Source organism: Triturus cristatus, chromosome 4_2, assembly GCF_964204655.1.
Source record: "Triturus cristatus chromosome 4_2, aTriCri1.1, whole genome shotgun sequence".
Classification (NCBI taxonomy): Eukaryota; Metazoa; Chordata; class Amphibia; order Caudata; family Salamandridae; genus Triturus; species Triturus cristatus.
In genome coordinates this window covers 739,783,108-739,800,281 of record NC_140586.1, presented here as the reverse complement: position 1 = coordinate 739,800,281, position 17,174 = coordinate 739,783,108, and the positions used below count along the sequence as shown (strand labels likewise).

Here is a 17,174-nt window from a genome sequence, read left to right as displayed (position 1 = left end):
CTAAAAGTTGCATTTTCAGAATTGTGACTTGTAGTCCAACTTTACCGTTAAGGAGGATTTTAAATTACAATTCATTTGAGTGTAAACATAATTTTCCTATCTGCTCCCAAACTTAAGTTATCACTTATTAAGTGCAATAGGGTAACCCAATGTTATCTTAGAGGAGAGAGAGGTCTTGCATTAATGAAAAACTACTTTAGGTGTTTTTCACTACCAGGACATGTAAAACTTAAATCCACATGTCCTACTTTTTAAATACAATACACCCCGCCCTTGAAACCTTTAGGGCCTACCTTCAGGGTGGCTTATATGTATTAAAAAAAAAAAAACATGTAGGCCTGGCAAAAGGTTTATTTTGTTGGGTGGAAATGGCAGTTTAAAACTGCACTGCAGGCAGCAGTAGCAGGCTGAAATAGGTTTTAAAGGACTACTGGAGTGGGTGACACAATAAGTAATGCGGGCCCACTGTTAGCATTTAATTTACAGGGCCTGGGTGCACACAGTAAGTACAATGATTGTGCCAATCAGTTGCAAGCCAACTATACCATGTTTTAGGGGGAAAGCACAAACACTTTAGCACTGATTTAGCAGTGGTAACGTTTGCAGAGACCTAAAGACAGCAAAAATGAATTCAGTAACACAGGATGGGTGAAGACAAAAAGTTTGCGGAAGATATATCAGTGTATTGCTAAAGTCAAAAACAATAAAGCTTTACTTTTTCAAACATGTGCATTGTAAATGTGTAAAACCCCGGTTAGTTCACATGCGCTGAATCCATCTCCTAGCCACCCCCTTACTGCTTGTCAAGCTCTTGTTTGCTCTCTGAGTGTACATAAAGACAGACACACAAAGAAAAATACATGCACAGAGGCATGCGCACGCACAATGCCAAATAAACATTCACAAAGTTGCAGGTGGGAGAATTAGCAGATTGATCTCAGTTTTAACAGTCACGCGCCCTGCTTCGCTTCTCGATGCTGTGACACAATGTCACGTATATTATGTTTAGTAAATGCCATTGAGTGGTATATCCTTCCTCCCTCAGAGCCTGGCAGAGGAGAAGGTATGTGTGTCATTTGGACCAATCAGCATGGAGAGGGGTGATCACCGACACCTCCTCTCATCCACAGTGTCATTTGGACCAATCAGCATGGAGAGGGGTGATCACCGACACCTCCTCTCATCCACAGTGGAGGGCGGATGTCAACAAACAGCTGGGACAAAGGACGAGGAGAGAGGTTCTTACTTTGCCCACTCCAGCAGCTTTGCCGCTTCTTCTTTTCTGTCATACTCCAGGTACAAGAGAGCCAGCTCCAGCAAGGCGTTGGGAATTAAATAGTGGTCATACTTTATCTTCTTCTCACTGAAACACAAGCAAGAGACATCATTCACAATCTATTCCATTGTTTTAATCAATACTACGTGTGTGTGCATATATGGTCACTTTTCCCATGCTGTGAGCATTGAATTTGTTAAACAGATTGCAGTGCATGCTGATTTACAACACATGATCCAAGAAAATCAGTTGAATTTGATGCAAGAACATTTTCCAAGGCACTAAACCAAGCATGCTAGCCACATTTGCCCTAGTTAGGAGATGGCTAGTAACTTTGAGAGACACTAGGATCAGAATGATTTATATCAGCCTTTCTCTCCTCCCAAGTTCCCAGCTATTAAGAGTTATGGTACCAGAATCAAGGAAAACATGTGGGTTCCAGAATTACCATTCCGTTATCACCTGGGGCTCCAACATCGAGGAATATTTACCACTTTTAGCAGTTAGAAAAGGTGTGCGGTATAACATTGGGTTCTACTTGCTGCGTTATTACACACAACTTAAAAAGATGGGCATTATATTTTATTATATGTAAATTGATACTTGTATAGCGCACTACTCACCACAAGGGTCTCAAGGCGCTTGTACGAATACCGCTGTGGAACCCATCCTGGCTTTCCCTGTGAGGCGTCCACTCTTGGGCACCCCCAAGGTGGAGGCCAGGCATCCTTAGCGTTGTGGGGGCCGTTGTGGAGATTAAGCAAGCTATTTTGCCCAGAGTTGCAGAGTGGGACTCCATGATTGGAATGGCACCGAGGCGAGAATTATCAGGTCCATGGAATTTTTGAGCCCAAGACCCGCCGAGGCGGGGAATTGAACCCTGGTCCCGGGCTAGATCTCTGCATCAGGGTCTGCCGCTCTAATCATTGAGCCACACTTCTCCACTTATCTGATAACTACTGAGCCTGAAACAGAGTACTAGCAAATGGACCTGCAAGTATGGAGTCTTCTGCATGTCTTATTATGTATAAGGTGATTTCAGATATATCAGAGGCATCCAGATCATTTTCAATATCTGCCCTCCCTATCAGGATCAGTCAAATGGCAACAGAACCAAAGACCTTCCGCACATAAACAAGGCAGCAAGTTGGTTACTCAGCTCATCCAAAGGGTTTTCTAGTGGTCCCTGTCTAACACCAAGCCCAGAAAGTGGTGTCAAGCTATCACCCACCCCACGAAGAAAAATTCGTTGAGGATTCAAATTATTCTTCATCCTCCATACAAAGCAAACCAACTGACAACAGATAGCAAATGGTACCTTACACACCACACTTCACATGAGCGACGCGCCACACCTGACGAGATGCATGAAGTTACTCAAATACAACTGAAAACCCACCACTGTTCAGGAGTCATTCCCGAAAATCCTACATTCATCGTCTACAATTTGTCCCTCCTTCCAATCTTCACACACAAACAGCTTCTTTGAACAGACTCATCATCTGTGTAGCCTCATGGCCTGGCGACTGACCTGCCGTTTCACGATACACACCTTGTCGAAACCAGCTCCACTACTGCCAGGAGCTGCCGCTCTAGCTAGGACATCAACATATCACAGATGCCGTGGACACAGTGCACACATCGTCATGGTGCCCAAGTCGCTACATTTCTTCTGTTCCTGCTGATTTACATCAAACACATTAGCTTTGCAGCTTCCAAATTCTTGTAGCTAAGTACCTCAAACTTGTAAAACTGATCATTAGGAACGATGTTCCCAAACTGTAGCTCTCGACCTGACCTTATATGATAGGACCCTGTCCTGAGCCTTTAAAGGTGGTAGGTAATCTGGGCATATACCTAGACTCACACCTCACTCGAGAACATCAGGCCTCGAGGGTAGGCAGCACCTGTTAAGTAAGTGAGTAAGAAAATATTTGTTGTATAGATTAATAAAAATTGTTACAAAAGGCCGTGCGTGGTGTGTCCTTCCAAGGACCTTCTTCGATCATTAATAAAAACAGCGTCATATCATTTCATTGATTACATTTTGAATGGTTTCAAAGAACATAAAATAGAGGTCCATGAATACTTAATATATGCTCACAGATTTGTGCCTGAGGTTTTACTTTAGACCAAGGCTCGATCTTTGCTTATGAGTTCTTTAAATTGTCGTGCAAAATTCGCTAATCTTAGCCAGTTCCACGGGGATCTCTAAGTTAAAAAGAAGCTTCATTGCATCTGGGCAGGTGTGGATGCCATATTTTAAAAACAAAGGTTTTAATAAAGTGGGATTTCTAGAGGGTGTTTATGTCTTTTATTGGCATAACCATGAGTCTGACTGACAGGATTTGCTTTAGTATTGATTTGTTCAGAGCTGAGTCAAGGTATGGCCGCCTAAGTTTGTCCTTGTAGAAGCTGGCTAAAATCCCAATGTTGCTGCTAGAGGACTCTATAGCCCCCATGTCGTCTGGCTTTGATGATAATCTTACATGTTTCCTTAAAATTGTTTTAAGCAGACCTGGTTGTTGAATAAAGTAACCCCAGTTGGACAAATCAAGGTGCAGGTCAGTTAGGGCCTTTGATAGAGCGTCTGCCCACGGATTTTTGCCTTTCGGGAAAATTTCTTTACAGGTTGCTTTCATTGTGTGTGGAGGGACTGAGCATATCCCTCGAGAATAGCGAATGACTGATGCCCAGTGCTCCTAAGATTGTTTATTTAGTTTGAATTCCAGCCGTACTAAAGCATTCCTGGTGTGGGCTGGTATCTGGAAACTAGACTGAACTAAACTGTTGAGAAAGATCTTGCCTTATATTGATAACAATCATCATATATCGATAGTGCTGGCATTGGTTCAATATTGCCTTGAATATCAAAATTCCTGCTACTTTGGCCTCCAGATAAACCTTTGAAACATTTACAGGAAGTTTAAAACTGAGCTGTACGTCTGTCACTGGTACTCCTAGTTGCAAAATCATCTCCTCAGTTCTTAAACAGTTGCATTGACTCCCCATCAAGAAAAGGTCCTATGTAAGGCCTTGGTAAGGTAATCCTACACCAGGTAAGCTGCCCATCAGTGTCTAACTTCTAATTTCAGCATTCACCTGCCTGTCAATTCCCTTAAATCTCGCAGCTCCTTTTTACCAGATATCTCCAAACCAAGTACCAATGTTTTTGGAAGCAGAGCATTATCAGTGGCTGCCGTTACAGGGTGGAACAAACTCCCCGGCGAACTTCGTTCTTCCTCAACTCTGCTCTTTTTTCCTTAACTTACCTTTTCAACCAGTCAATTTTCGTTTAGTATTTGATATACTTTTACCTCTGTTTTCAGTGCCAAGTAGCCACAGTGGGCATGCGCTTTATAAATACAGATACCCTCTGTGAACTTGTAATTTAGGCGTGTGACCACACTCACTGGCCATTACACTTGACATCAGTTTCTCCCCATTAACGTCACCATCCAAAGGAACCCAGCAAGCGACATTTGTTCCTCTTCCAATCAACATGTGCACAGCATGTAAATGCACACAGTACTGAGGCCACCACTATAAAGCATCACTGAATGAACAGGGGCTCTGGTCCGGAAGTCACGCCTTAGGCCCACCTGAGGACAAAATAATCCACCAAATGGCTTGAGCTTCCCTACACCTTAAGAGGTGACATCCCTGGCCGATTCACCTCTACATATACCAGTTCCCGATGTCTGTTTGCTATGGAGATAGACACCATACCATACGTACTACATTTTTCTATCACAAAGTGTACCTCTGAAGTTGATTTCTATTAATTGATTTCCTACTTTTTACATGATCAGGCATGGTTTTTTCAGCCTACTCTTAAATAAGATATAGGCTTATCACCATAATTTACAACACAGCGTGGGCTAGAGACGTTGCGAACAGCCAAGAAATACAACTCCTTAAACAATGGTTCCTTCCAGAAGTGGCCTTTATTCACAGATTACCTCACATTTTGCCAAACTTTGGGTCCCTTCACTTTTTTTGTGTTTACTACTTCAGCACTGTTTATTACTACTATCCTTATACAGGTTTGTGCAATCTGAAAAGAATTTGACATATCTGAAAACTCACTTTAAATGGATATAACTGAAATACTCCTCTGCCTCCAAGACTTTGCCCAGGTACTTCAGACACAGGCCCTTTAACAGCTTCACCAAACACTGGTCATCAGCTAGGAATTCTGTAACTGTAAAGGGAAACAGTCTTATATTACATACACCATGAATGGTATTTTAACCGAAACAACACTCAGCCATTTTTCATTGCTTTTTCTTTATTCATTAACATTCCCTGCCACGAAAATGTTCCAGAATTGGGAAATGTGGCATCCATGACACAAGGGCCCAAAGAGAGTACAGCTATATCTAAGACATTTTAATTTAAACACTGATTGTAAATAATGCAAGTAGAAATTATAAAAGAACCAAAGCTAAGCTTAATTCTTTTCAGTAAAAACTTTCTGACCATAAGTATGTGCTTTAATTTAATAGTTTATATATTACTTACTACAACTGTATATAATTTTTTTACAGTCTAAGTTTAAACACTGCGACTATTATTGAAAAAAAGTGATCTTATTAGAAAGTGAAGCTATGGATTTCTTTCCCTAAAAGAGCCTAGTTTGTGATGATTGCTTGCCAGTAATGACATTACTTTAAGTCCTACTTCCTCGCTTCCATTCATTACGTATGTGGTTTCTCTGCCTCCCGCGACCCACTCACACAGCAACATGTAAAATACAACTTCCCTCCTAAGCCACACCTTCTGTTGGTAATCAAGCTCTCAACCAACCCATGTCTCTGATGTGCATGCTGGGAGGGCGGGAGGGAATGTGAATGAAAGCTAGGTAGTAGGACTCAAAGTAATGCCACTACCGGTAAGTAATTTAAGCATTACCTTTACATCCGTCCCTCACTTTTATTTACCATGCATGAGATGTACCAAGCTCACAAATAATGTACAACTGCTCAAAAATGTTACACAAAACATGCTTTATTTTAAACCGAACCCCTTTCCTCTTATTCCTTCATAGAGGACAGGACCCTGTAACCAAAAATATCAGCAATATTATCACCTTCTGAGAAATTATAGTGCCATGCAAAGATTGATGAGTCAGACCAAGTCGCTGCCCAACAAGTTTTGTTGAAGGGAAGGTCCCTGTAATTCCGCCATCATGGAAGTCGTGCTACGGGTCGATGTGATCGGTAAAGGGGGAAGGAGGCTGCCCATCCCCCTCATATGCTTTACCAATCAAAGTTTTGATCCATGTACTCAAAGTGGCTGTTGCGGGTCTTCACCTTACAAAATTAACCAACAAGTACTCCACTTTTCTAAATGACTGTGATGCAGCGTAAAAGCTGATCTTGCTATGCGCGACACTTAAAACCTATCTCGACAATAAAAACAGAAATGTGCACTTTGCACATATATAGAAAAATGACACAGAAACTGAGAAAAGTTGATAAAACAGTACAGTTTAAGTGTGTTTGACTAAGTAGAAACAGTCGGATTAATTAACTAGTGAATTTAAGATGTTTAAGTAACTGATTTCCTTACATTCTTAACGGAGATTTCATAAAAACTGATTATAACTTATCATTGCTATTAACTTCCTTGAGGAGTGTCCTAACAAACTTGACTTTGGTGCAATTCCTAAACTGAAAGTGTTAGATGGCTGAAATTTTCAGTAAAAGTGCTTAACATGATAAAGAACATTTGCGTTCAAGAACGATTTTATTTAATGATTTTTAGAATTCATTTACATGTTGCTTCTTTTTTAAATTGTGGCAGTAGGCCACAATTGAAGTTGAACATTTTTGTGTAACAATTACTGACAACATCATAAAATGCTTAAATATGGGATATGTGATTTATTTCACCATACTTAAACTTACTTCGGAGTTTATTTTACTAAAAATGAAATGTTGAACTTAAAAACGTTGGGATGCCTTTTCTCCTTAGGCTGAATTATTTCATAGCCTTGTGCAATGGACTTTGGTACACTTACTCAAATGCTGCTTTATCTGTTCTTGGTTCATGCGACATTCCTTTTGACAACAAAGTACTCTCTCTCTCTCTCTCTCTGTGAAAGGTGAGAAAACGATGTTTTCCCTATATCCGTGGAAAGTAACAAAATAAACAAGCTCTTTGTCAACTAACCTGTGAGGATGGAAGGACAATAATTTTTAAGGATGTGTGTGAGAAAATATGCCGGAGAAATATTTGTACCTGGAAAAACGCAAGGTTGATCGCATGACGATCAGACCATTGTGGACCGACCATTGATGTACTGATGACAAATATGAACTATATAAATACTTTGTTCAGGAGGAGGAGTAGACATTGCGATTCTTTTGATGCACATTTTTGAGGACAGCTTTGCCTAAGCTCAGACGACCCCATTTCACTTTCCTTGCCTCCAACTTGCCCACCACACTTACTTTTATGCCCTTTGCTTTTTGCCCTTGCTGATAAACTTGCCTGTCGGACAAATTGGAGCAATTTGGTGAGAAACCAGACTTGAACTTTGCTGATTTATGCTCCATTCCCATGGACTTTTTCCATAGTGGACTTTAACTTGATCCCCTTGCCCATGCTAAGAGAACCCATTGAGAACCAACTCCTTGATTTGTTGGTGATAGAAATTGTTTTGTCGACCAAAAACCATCCTCTTATGGATTCTTTTATTTAGGGATAAATTATTTCAACTAGATGTGTGGTTTTATATTTTGAACTGTTAAATTCATGACTGAGCCTCTTAAAATGTTACTTATATGCATTGATTTTGGATCTTTAACACAATACCAAATTATCTAAGTTGTCATAGTCTTATTGTGTCTAATGTTCTTTCCGTAGAGACTGTGCTGATTTTAAGTGCATAAAAGAGATAGTCACAGATTATTTTCAGAACATCATGTTCATTTGCTCTTGTTCTGTGTAGCCACAGCAGAGCTTTTGGGTTGCATGATTCTTGTCAGACTAAACATCTTTAGGACGTTCGGTCTACCAATTGCAAAACTTTATTTTCATAGCATGGTTTTGAGAGTAATATACCTGAAGCTAATTCACCAATTTGTGAGTTGGCTACCAATTAATGGTCCTTGTTGGGTAGCTGACAGGTGGGCATTCTGTTTCCTCACCCATCACTACGACTGAGAAAGGTCCATCGGAGGACCATCACTTCTAAGGGAAAGTTTTGAACCTGAGTAGAAATCATACTCGTATGGGCCCAGTAAGAGTTTTAAGGTTATGTTCGTAAGTATATTGGTCTTCCACTGCAACAGCTGTACTCTATCTAGATATAAAAGAAGAGCTCTTCTCATACACAGCAAATGTAGTCTAGATTCCACCTCCAAAGCAGGGTATGGATAAAAGGCTGGACAAATCACCTCCTGTTGTCTGTAAAAAGAGGACTCAGTTTTATGAACAAAGGAAGGCACCAGCACCAACACCACCCTGTTGTGAAAGATTTTGCAAAAAGGAAACCTACATGACAAAGCTCTCAATTCTCCCAACCGCCTAGTGGATGTGATGGCCATGAGACAGAAGGTTTTGAGAGCTAGAATGGACAAATAGACAACATCCATAGGTTCAAATAGAGTATTAGTGAAAGCCCTCAAAACTAAGGCCAAATCCCAAGCAGGAAAGGAACGTAATGATCTAGAACAGGTATTGGACAGACCTTTAAGAGCCTGGAAATCAACCCTTTGCCATCAACCAAATTTGTCCAGGGATCTCTGAATGCCTGAAAAGCTGCCCATTGCACTCTTTGGGGTTCTACACACGAACACAAACGTGAACCTTCCTGTAAAACCTCCATGATCATTATTAAGCTTACAGACTAATGATCCAAACCTGTCCTATCACATCATCATGAGAAAGACCCCGGGTGCCTATTATATGATCTTTGCATCTAAAACTTCCTGGATGCCTGGGAAGTAACTACCAAGCCGTCTGTCCTCTCAAACCCATTCTCTCAACCTCCAAGCCATCAAGTGGAGCTTCCGTTATGACACCATCCACAGAATCCGAAAGTCGAGAGGAGACGGATTCAGTGTAGGCGACCATTCCGGAGCCACCTTCATAAGCATCAAAAGAGGGAACCAATTGGCCCGAGGCCATTGAAAAGCAATCAGAATCACATTTGCCAGTTCTCGCCTCAGATTCAGCAGAAAGTACCTTACATGTGGAAATGGGGTTGGGGGAATGCAAGTAGCAGACCTTCTGGCCACTGGAACAAGAGAGCATCCACTGCCTATAACTGCTCTTCCTTCACCCTTGCACAAAATCTTTGAACCTTAGCATTGACTCTTGAGGCAAAAGATCCATCACTGGCACACCCCAACTTTGAATCACCAGAGTGAACACCAACGGGGCTAGAGAAAAGTCCAGAGAAGATGGAATGTCCCTGCTGAGAATGTCTGCTGTATCCTTGGGAAAACCCTTGAATATGAATTGCTTTCAGAGACATGAGAGCAATCTAAACCCAAGAGAAGAGATTGTGTGCAATCTTGTTCAGAGCCTTGGACTTTGTCACTACTGCTTGTTTACATGAGCCTTGGTGGTAGCATTGTCTGTCCAAATCAGTACTACTTTACCCATCAATTGGCTTTTGAACATCAATAGAGCTTGTCTCATTGCCTCAAACTCCTTCCACGTTGAGGACCTTAGCATCTCCCTGCAATACCAGAGCCCCTGAAACTGCATTGACTCTGCCCATGCACCCCAACCTGACAGACTGGCATCTGTTGTAACTATTAGGGGATCTGAAGGACTCAGTTGCACACCTTTGAGCAAATTGCTATATCCATCCACCATGCTAGATCCAGCGGCGTCACTACAGGGGTGCGGGGGGTGCGGACCGCACCGGGTGACACCCTCACATGGGGTGACACCAAGGGGCGTAACACAGACCCCCCGCAGTGCGGGGGGGGCCCCCATGCTCCAGGGGGCCCCCTCATTACATTGCTCGGGTCGGGAGTCGGGGCGGACGTAGTATAGAGTCGAACAGTTCAGTTAACATGCCTCTGCAGAGGCATGTTAACTGAACTGTTAGCGCCGTTTTCTATTTAGAGGGTGTTTGCCTCACTCACTGTTGTCCTCTTTCAAATTGGCTGACTGAAGCAGCGGTAGCTGCGCGCGCCGTGGCAGAACTGTTCATTGACGTCACAGGAGGGGCCCAATGGCTACTCCTGAGACAGGCACGAGCGTGCGCACTCTGCGCAGGTTTGATATTAAGTTGGCTGCTGGACTGGGAGGCAATAATGGCAGCGCTGATCACGGTGCATCTGGGCCCAGCAGAACTAGAGCCCTCGGGCTCATCATTAATTCTGTTGTGTTGGCGCTGGGGCCGTATCTGCAGACTTACACGTGCCACTAGCTGCCAACTCTACAGATAGCATGGTTTGGCAGCACACGTCGGGTCGGAACTTAACGGACGGACACAAGGCACCGCGCTGGTATTAAGGTGATTTAAGTAGATACATCTTAATTTGCAAATTATATTTTTTAATAGCTTGTTGAACTGAAAATATTGCTATATTGTGTGCTAAAGCTCTGTGTTAAATGAAATGTTATCCTCTGATACTGGGTTGAACGATAATTAGTGTCTAACGCCCTTAATCTATTGACTTTTTTCCAAATTCGGTCCGAGCGAACATTTTCTGTGTAGAAACGAACAAATTCTGACTGTACCGGCTTCTTTCGCCTCCTGCTCCTGCCTCCAATTAGCTTTATATTTTCTAGGTTCAGCTTTTTCCTCGGGACACTGTTCCCCTTTTACGGCCTGTTAGCTTTTGGAATATTCCCTACGGTTGACTTCAGAGCCATATTTAAATATCCATTTATTCAGTAGATTTTTACTTGATTTTTTTACGTGGCTCGACCTCTAGAAGGTAACTATGGATGGCTGTACTTTGTCAATGGAGCACGATTACAATCAATTAGGAGATAATACGTTGTTAATGACTACAAGTAGTGTTCGCCGTGTTTGCAAGTATTTTAGTTTTAAAAGCACCTGCTGCCGCATTCCTTTCCTCCATAAATAATCATACAAGAATAAAAATGTCACGCTAACTCTGTGATTAATGTTCTTCCTGGAATGTGCTAATTTTGTCTAGTGGAAGTTCTGACTGATTATAAAGCAAAGCAAAGGGTTAATATGCTTGCTGCTAAGTACGTGTTCCATGCAGATCAGGAGTGCATATAATGTAAATGGGTCAGTGCTTTGTTCCAAAGATACTTTTTAGGTCTCGCAGACCTGCGTTGCTTTGAATATATATTTTAAGATCGTCTTAAGAGTTTCTCGTTGCTCTAATGGGTGTCGTTTCTGATAATTGTATGTTTCCCTTGTCTTCATTGCTTGATTTTGCTCGTGAGAAAGTGTCACTTATAGTCATTTAAATGTCACTCATAATTCCACTGAAATTATGACAATGTCACACATAGCAATCTGAAACCTTGACAGTTATGCAGAGAGCTCCTTATTGAGTTGGGAGGCGGCGGTTTCTGGGAGTGGGCAGAGGGGCTCCGCCCTTCCAATGAATTAATGTACGATATGTATGGTAATTATAAAAGCAATTACCATCCTATTTTAAAGTATATCAAAAGCTTTGTTGGACGTCAGGCTAAGTCATCACAGCGCGACGTCTTGGAAAGGGAGGGGTTGCAGCATTTGGAAAATGGCCTGATGTCAGAGCGGTCATGTGCTCTAAACAGTTACACGGCACATGCTTCTGTGCCTTGTGTTTTCTGTTTAGAGCTGTAATTGAGAGGCGATTTCTGGAGTTGCAGCTGGGCCTCGTTGAAAGGAAGTACCGTGGACTGTTCTGATGAGACACCAACACCTGGCAACATGACTACAAGTGACGGGTGACTGCTTTTAGTCCTCCTTGGGTAACGGAGTGTCTGCATCACTTTCCCTCCCTAAACCCCTTCCTGTCTTCCTTTACCCTACTGCCCTTGGCCTGTCGCTCTCTCCTTTAACCTCTATTTCCTCTCGAGTAGCAGCAGTGGGGACGATTCATTCTACTACTTACACACAGACCTCTGCAGTGTATTAACTAATAGACTTTCATAACGTACTACAGTGCATTTGCCACTATCATTAACCTCTTCAGTGCCCCGCCCTTTCCACGCCCTGTGCCGGGCGTTTCATTAGCGGGCGGGGTTCATGACGAAATAGTCTCGTCATGGGCACAGCGCAACCGCGCTCCATGACGAGACTATCTCGTCATGGGCACTGAAGGGGTTAAAAAAAAAAAAAAATAATAATCATTTAAGTTGCAAGTTATTTTATGTGTAGCTACCTGACGGTAAAGCTATCATAATATTTTGGCTTTTTTAGCCACACCTGTTGTACTTCTGATATTTTGAACGAACATATTTAAAACTGCACGCATACGTGATAATGAAGAAAATTGAGTTTTGGTAAAATAAAATATTGGCCTAAGATCACACCATTTAAGTGGGGTAGCCGTGATTTATCAATATTTTCTGGTTTTGCTTTGTACAAATCGGCCACTAAAAGAGTATCTATTTGTCATTCATTATGTTAAGGCTTTGTTTTCAACCTCTTTTTGCAGTTTTTATATACCGCAAACTCGACCCGAAGTAATAGAGCGCTTTATGAGCATCAGTTACATTACACAAGGTCACATTTAATTTTTATAGTCACATGTGAAATTAACTGATATGCCCAGCAATGCAGACAATTCAAGTAAGAATTAAACCTGGTTCCCCAGTTCCTAAATAGGCAGCTCTGGCCGTAACATCACATCCTGGGTGCAGAAAGGTTGGAGTCTGAAGCCAGTATTAGAACTCTGGGCCTGATTCAGACAGGGCCTCCGCACTGTATGGGGCTTTGGAGCTCGAATTTGGAACTGTAAGGCACATCGAAGGTTCACAATTAAAAGTCTTTGTAAATATAGGACCTACATTTACAAACGTTACTAAGGATTCTGTATGGTCCCGTTATTTGCCAACTGTGTCCACTGGCAGACTTGGAGCGGAGGAGGTCCATGCAGTAAGTCGTGAGGGGGTGACACCATGAGTTACCCGCACCAGGTGACACCAACCCTAGTGACGCCACTGGCTAGATCATCTTTTACCTGCTAAGACAGCAGGCTTTTGAGCTTCCGAGTTTGAGAACCTGGAGTCCAATGTGCCAAGATCCAAGCAGCCAATTTGTGGAGATGGAATCAAGCCAATGTAACTAGAAAGATTGTGGAGGCTTGATCACCCTGAACCTAGAACCACAACAACACCTCGTGCTCTCTGTGTCTGCATAATTTAAAAATATGCCTCTGAATTTTGGCAATCCTTTCAGTCGGAAAAAGAGTCTTTCCTTGTAAAGTCAGAAATCAAGCCCCTATAAATGTCAGATCCTGCACTGGTTTCAGATTTGGTTTTTGCAAGTTTATGAAAAACCTGTGCCTTTGGAGAACTACCAGCACCTTGCCTGGTGAGACAACAGCAAACCTTCTGATGAAGCCTGGCTCAACCAATTGTTGGGGTAAGAATGAACAAAGATTTCCTCGGAATAAAGAAAAGCCACAAGTGGTGCCAACACTTTGGTGAAGATTCTGGGTAAGGACCTGAGGCCAAATGGAAAAACTTGCAATTGGTAGTGATCCTCCCCACTGCGAACTGCAGAAACATTTGGGATGGCTTTCTCACAGGCACATGGAGATCAGCATCTTCAAAATCAATGATGTTAACTAATCTCCTGGCCCTATCAACTGAAGAATTGTTTGCATCGTCACCATCCAAAAGTGGAGAGTAGTTCTTATCCAGGAGTTGACCCACCTCAGGTCCTAGACTGGTCTGTAATCCCCTGAAATCTGTTGTACGAAGAAAAGGATTGAGTAAGCACCTTCTTCCCTTTCCTTCCAGGACACCTTTATAATCGCCTTCTTCTTGAGCAAAGTATCTACTGCTTTCATAGAGCCCTTTGTTTGGGACCTGATACAGGAAAATGAGTTACTTTAATTCCTGTATGTGGCATTTTTTGTAGAAAGTCTATTGCATAACCCATGTTGATTATGCTTAACACCCAGGCGCCATTGATGTCTCTTCCCCAGACCTTGAGAAAGCGATGAAGCCCGCCTCCCACTGGTGCTGTCTGAAAAAACCGTAATGGTCAGGACCTCTTCATAGCTGGACTTTTCTTGCCCAAATCTTTCCTAGGAGGAAAACCACCTGTAGGCTGGTACTTTTGTTTACGCACTCCATAAGTCTTAAATTCTCTGTATGGAGACGACTTAGCCCTGTTATTCGAGAATTTTCATGAATCAGCCTTCCTTTTATATGGAACAGTATGCTTGCGATATTTGAAGGCTTGAAGGATCATGGAATCCAATTGCTCCCTGAAAAGCATTTTGCCTTCGAATGGAAGTTTGCTTAATGCTGATTTCTCAACAGACTCCATTTTCCATTCTCTAATCCAGAGATTGTGACTGGCAGTAACCATAGCTCCAGAAGACATTAAGGTTGCCTTGACTAAAATGTTGCCAATGTGCACTCAAAATAAATCTGTATCAAAAAGTTCTGTTTCAATTTCTGTCCGTGTGCGTCCTAGCCAAGGCGCCGTGTCCCAAGGCGTCGGTATGTAACGAAAATAACAATGCTGGAGGAATCACCCTCCTTGCTGGCCGGAGCACATTCGTAATAACAATTCAAGTTGTTTTAAACTCCTTAACAATGAGTTTCATAAAGGTAATACACTTTGAATAAAGTTTGCTGAATCACTTTATATATTAATTTCTTCGTAGTTCGACATCAACGTAAATTAATTTTTCCATGTGCATCAAGATATATTAAATCCAGGACTATCTATATACCCAATGCATTTCGGGTCGATACAAGACCCTTCATCAGAGGTCCCCTAATGGAAGTTCTAAAAAAGAAATGAGACTGGAGACCTATTCATCAGACAGCCCACCTATATAATACATTGATACAAAGTTGATTCCTTATGACAGGAAAAACGTGCTCATAAGCTAGTGAGTATTAAAACCTGACTGAACCAAGTGGGCCATTTCTTAAAAGATGAGAAAAACGAAGATCGTACAGGTGCGCTGCGATTTGTGATGCCGTATACACAATCCCGAAGAGTGAACTGTTAACATGGGGAATAAGGTGAATAAACGAAGAGAATAAATGGAACCAAACTGTCTGTGATGTGTGCTTGACCCGATGAGGTGAAGCACTGATGTATCAATCATACCTGCGCATCTTGCGTGGAGTTTTCATGTAGCTGTGAAAAGTGATCACACATAAATCTAAAAAGAAGGTCATGCATCTTTAATTCATACGTAATGGCGTGAGTGAACGGAGGTCGTGAGCGGTACAGTAAGTAAACGTTCCCGAAACTGACTACAATATAAGCTTCCGCCATCAAGGTCAAACGCCATAAGGACGATGCTTACACTTATACGTGAAATAAACATGCACACAATATGTGTAGTGACAGTCCTCACTCAACTCAAATACAATAGTGTGGATCTTCAAACCGTGATCTTGTAAGGATGCAATAACGTGTTGAAACACCTTCAAACTCAGTTAAAATTGTTCTTACCAAAATGACGAAGATCAGCTACCCGCATCTTCAGTGCGAATAGTGTGTAACGGAAGTCGAGTCAGAGGTTAAGTGCACGCTCAGAGAGAGACGTGTTAAAGGTACAATACCATGCCGTGAATAGAACCATAACTGTGCAACAGACCGAATGAATCCCAAAAGTGAAGTTGATAGAGTTGTGTGTGGCTGACCTAACTAAAACATATTTAATCAAAAATGCTTGGTTCGGATCCAAGGTTCATTGTATAGCAGGAGGGACAGCATGTTATGAAAACATTATTCATTTGTGTGAACAAACTGATAAAGTTTCGTTGAAACATCAGGTCTTGAGCTGATATATAACACAAACAAAAACAAAAAATAATGAAACAGCTGGACAATTGTCAATAGTAATCAGATAAGAGATAGACAGAACATGAAGTATCACAATATCAGAAATCCCATGCAATATAGTTACAGGAAACAATTAAGTTCAACCCTGTCATTCATCCCATGTGGTTGCATGGCTTGAAGTTTCTTTGTCCAAAAAAACTCGGATCTTGACAGCATTTTCTGTGGATCAAACCCTGGTTTAAGTCTTGATACCTCCAGTATAGTGAAACGCAATTGGGCGATGTTATGCCATGCTTCCATCCAATGGGTAGCCACAGTGGATTTCACATTTTGATTATGAATGTTACTCTTGTGTTCCCCAATGCGCACTTTTACTTTTCTTTCTGTCTTACCCATGTAAATTTTGCCGCAAGGGCATTCCAAGGCGTAAATTGCGTTAGACGTATCGCATGTACTGTAGTGTTGAAGATTGATCTTGTTGTCTTTAGTGGGATGTACGAACAAATTTCCAACTATGACGTTGTTGCAATCAACACAATTCATGCATTTTTGCATTCCTTTGTAAGTTCATGACTTTGGTTCTTGTCTCTTAGACAATAATTCTTTCAAATTGTTTGACCGTTGCATTGCAAAAGTAGGATGTTGTGGAACAACTGCCTGAAACCAGGTTCTGTTTGGGTAATAGACCAATGCTTCAAAATGATCGATTTGATCATGTTCGCTTGAGTTGAATGCTTTAGAACGCAAATGATAGGTTTGGATTGTTTTGGTTCTGTGTGTTGCAACAAAGACTCTCTATTGAGGGTAGAGACTCTCTGTATGGCATTTTCATCTACTTCTTGGGGATAACCTTGTTGTTGGTAATTGTTAGCAAATCTCTTAATGGTGGCATGCGCTTCTACTGGATCGGATGTGATGCGTTTCAATCTTATGAATTGCGAATAGGAAAGATGACATTTCAATGCGCTTTGA

General features: G+C 41.8%; 1 protein-coding gene across 2 annotated transcripts in view; it reads right to left on the bottom strand.

Moving 5' to 3' along the window:
• The window catches only part of TTC39A (tetratricopeptide repeat domain 39A), a 721,538-nt gene that overhangs the window by 25,774 nt on the left and 678,590 nt on the right, over positions 1-17,174 (bottom strand). For both annotated transcript variants that reach the window (XM_085602648.1, XM_085602649.1), the window contains exons 16-17: positions 5,366-5,480; positions 1,247-1,363 (exon numbers count right to left, since the gene is read on the bottom strand). In XM_085602648.1, coding sequence (XP_085458774.1) covers positions 1,247-1,363; positions 5,366-5,480 — 232 coding nt within the window. The remainder of the gene's footprint in view (positions 1-1,246; positions 1,364-5,365; positions 5,481-17,174) is intronic.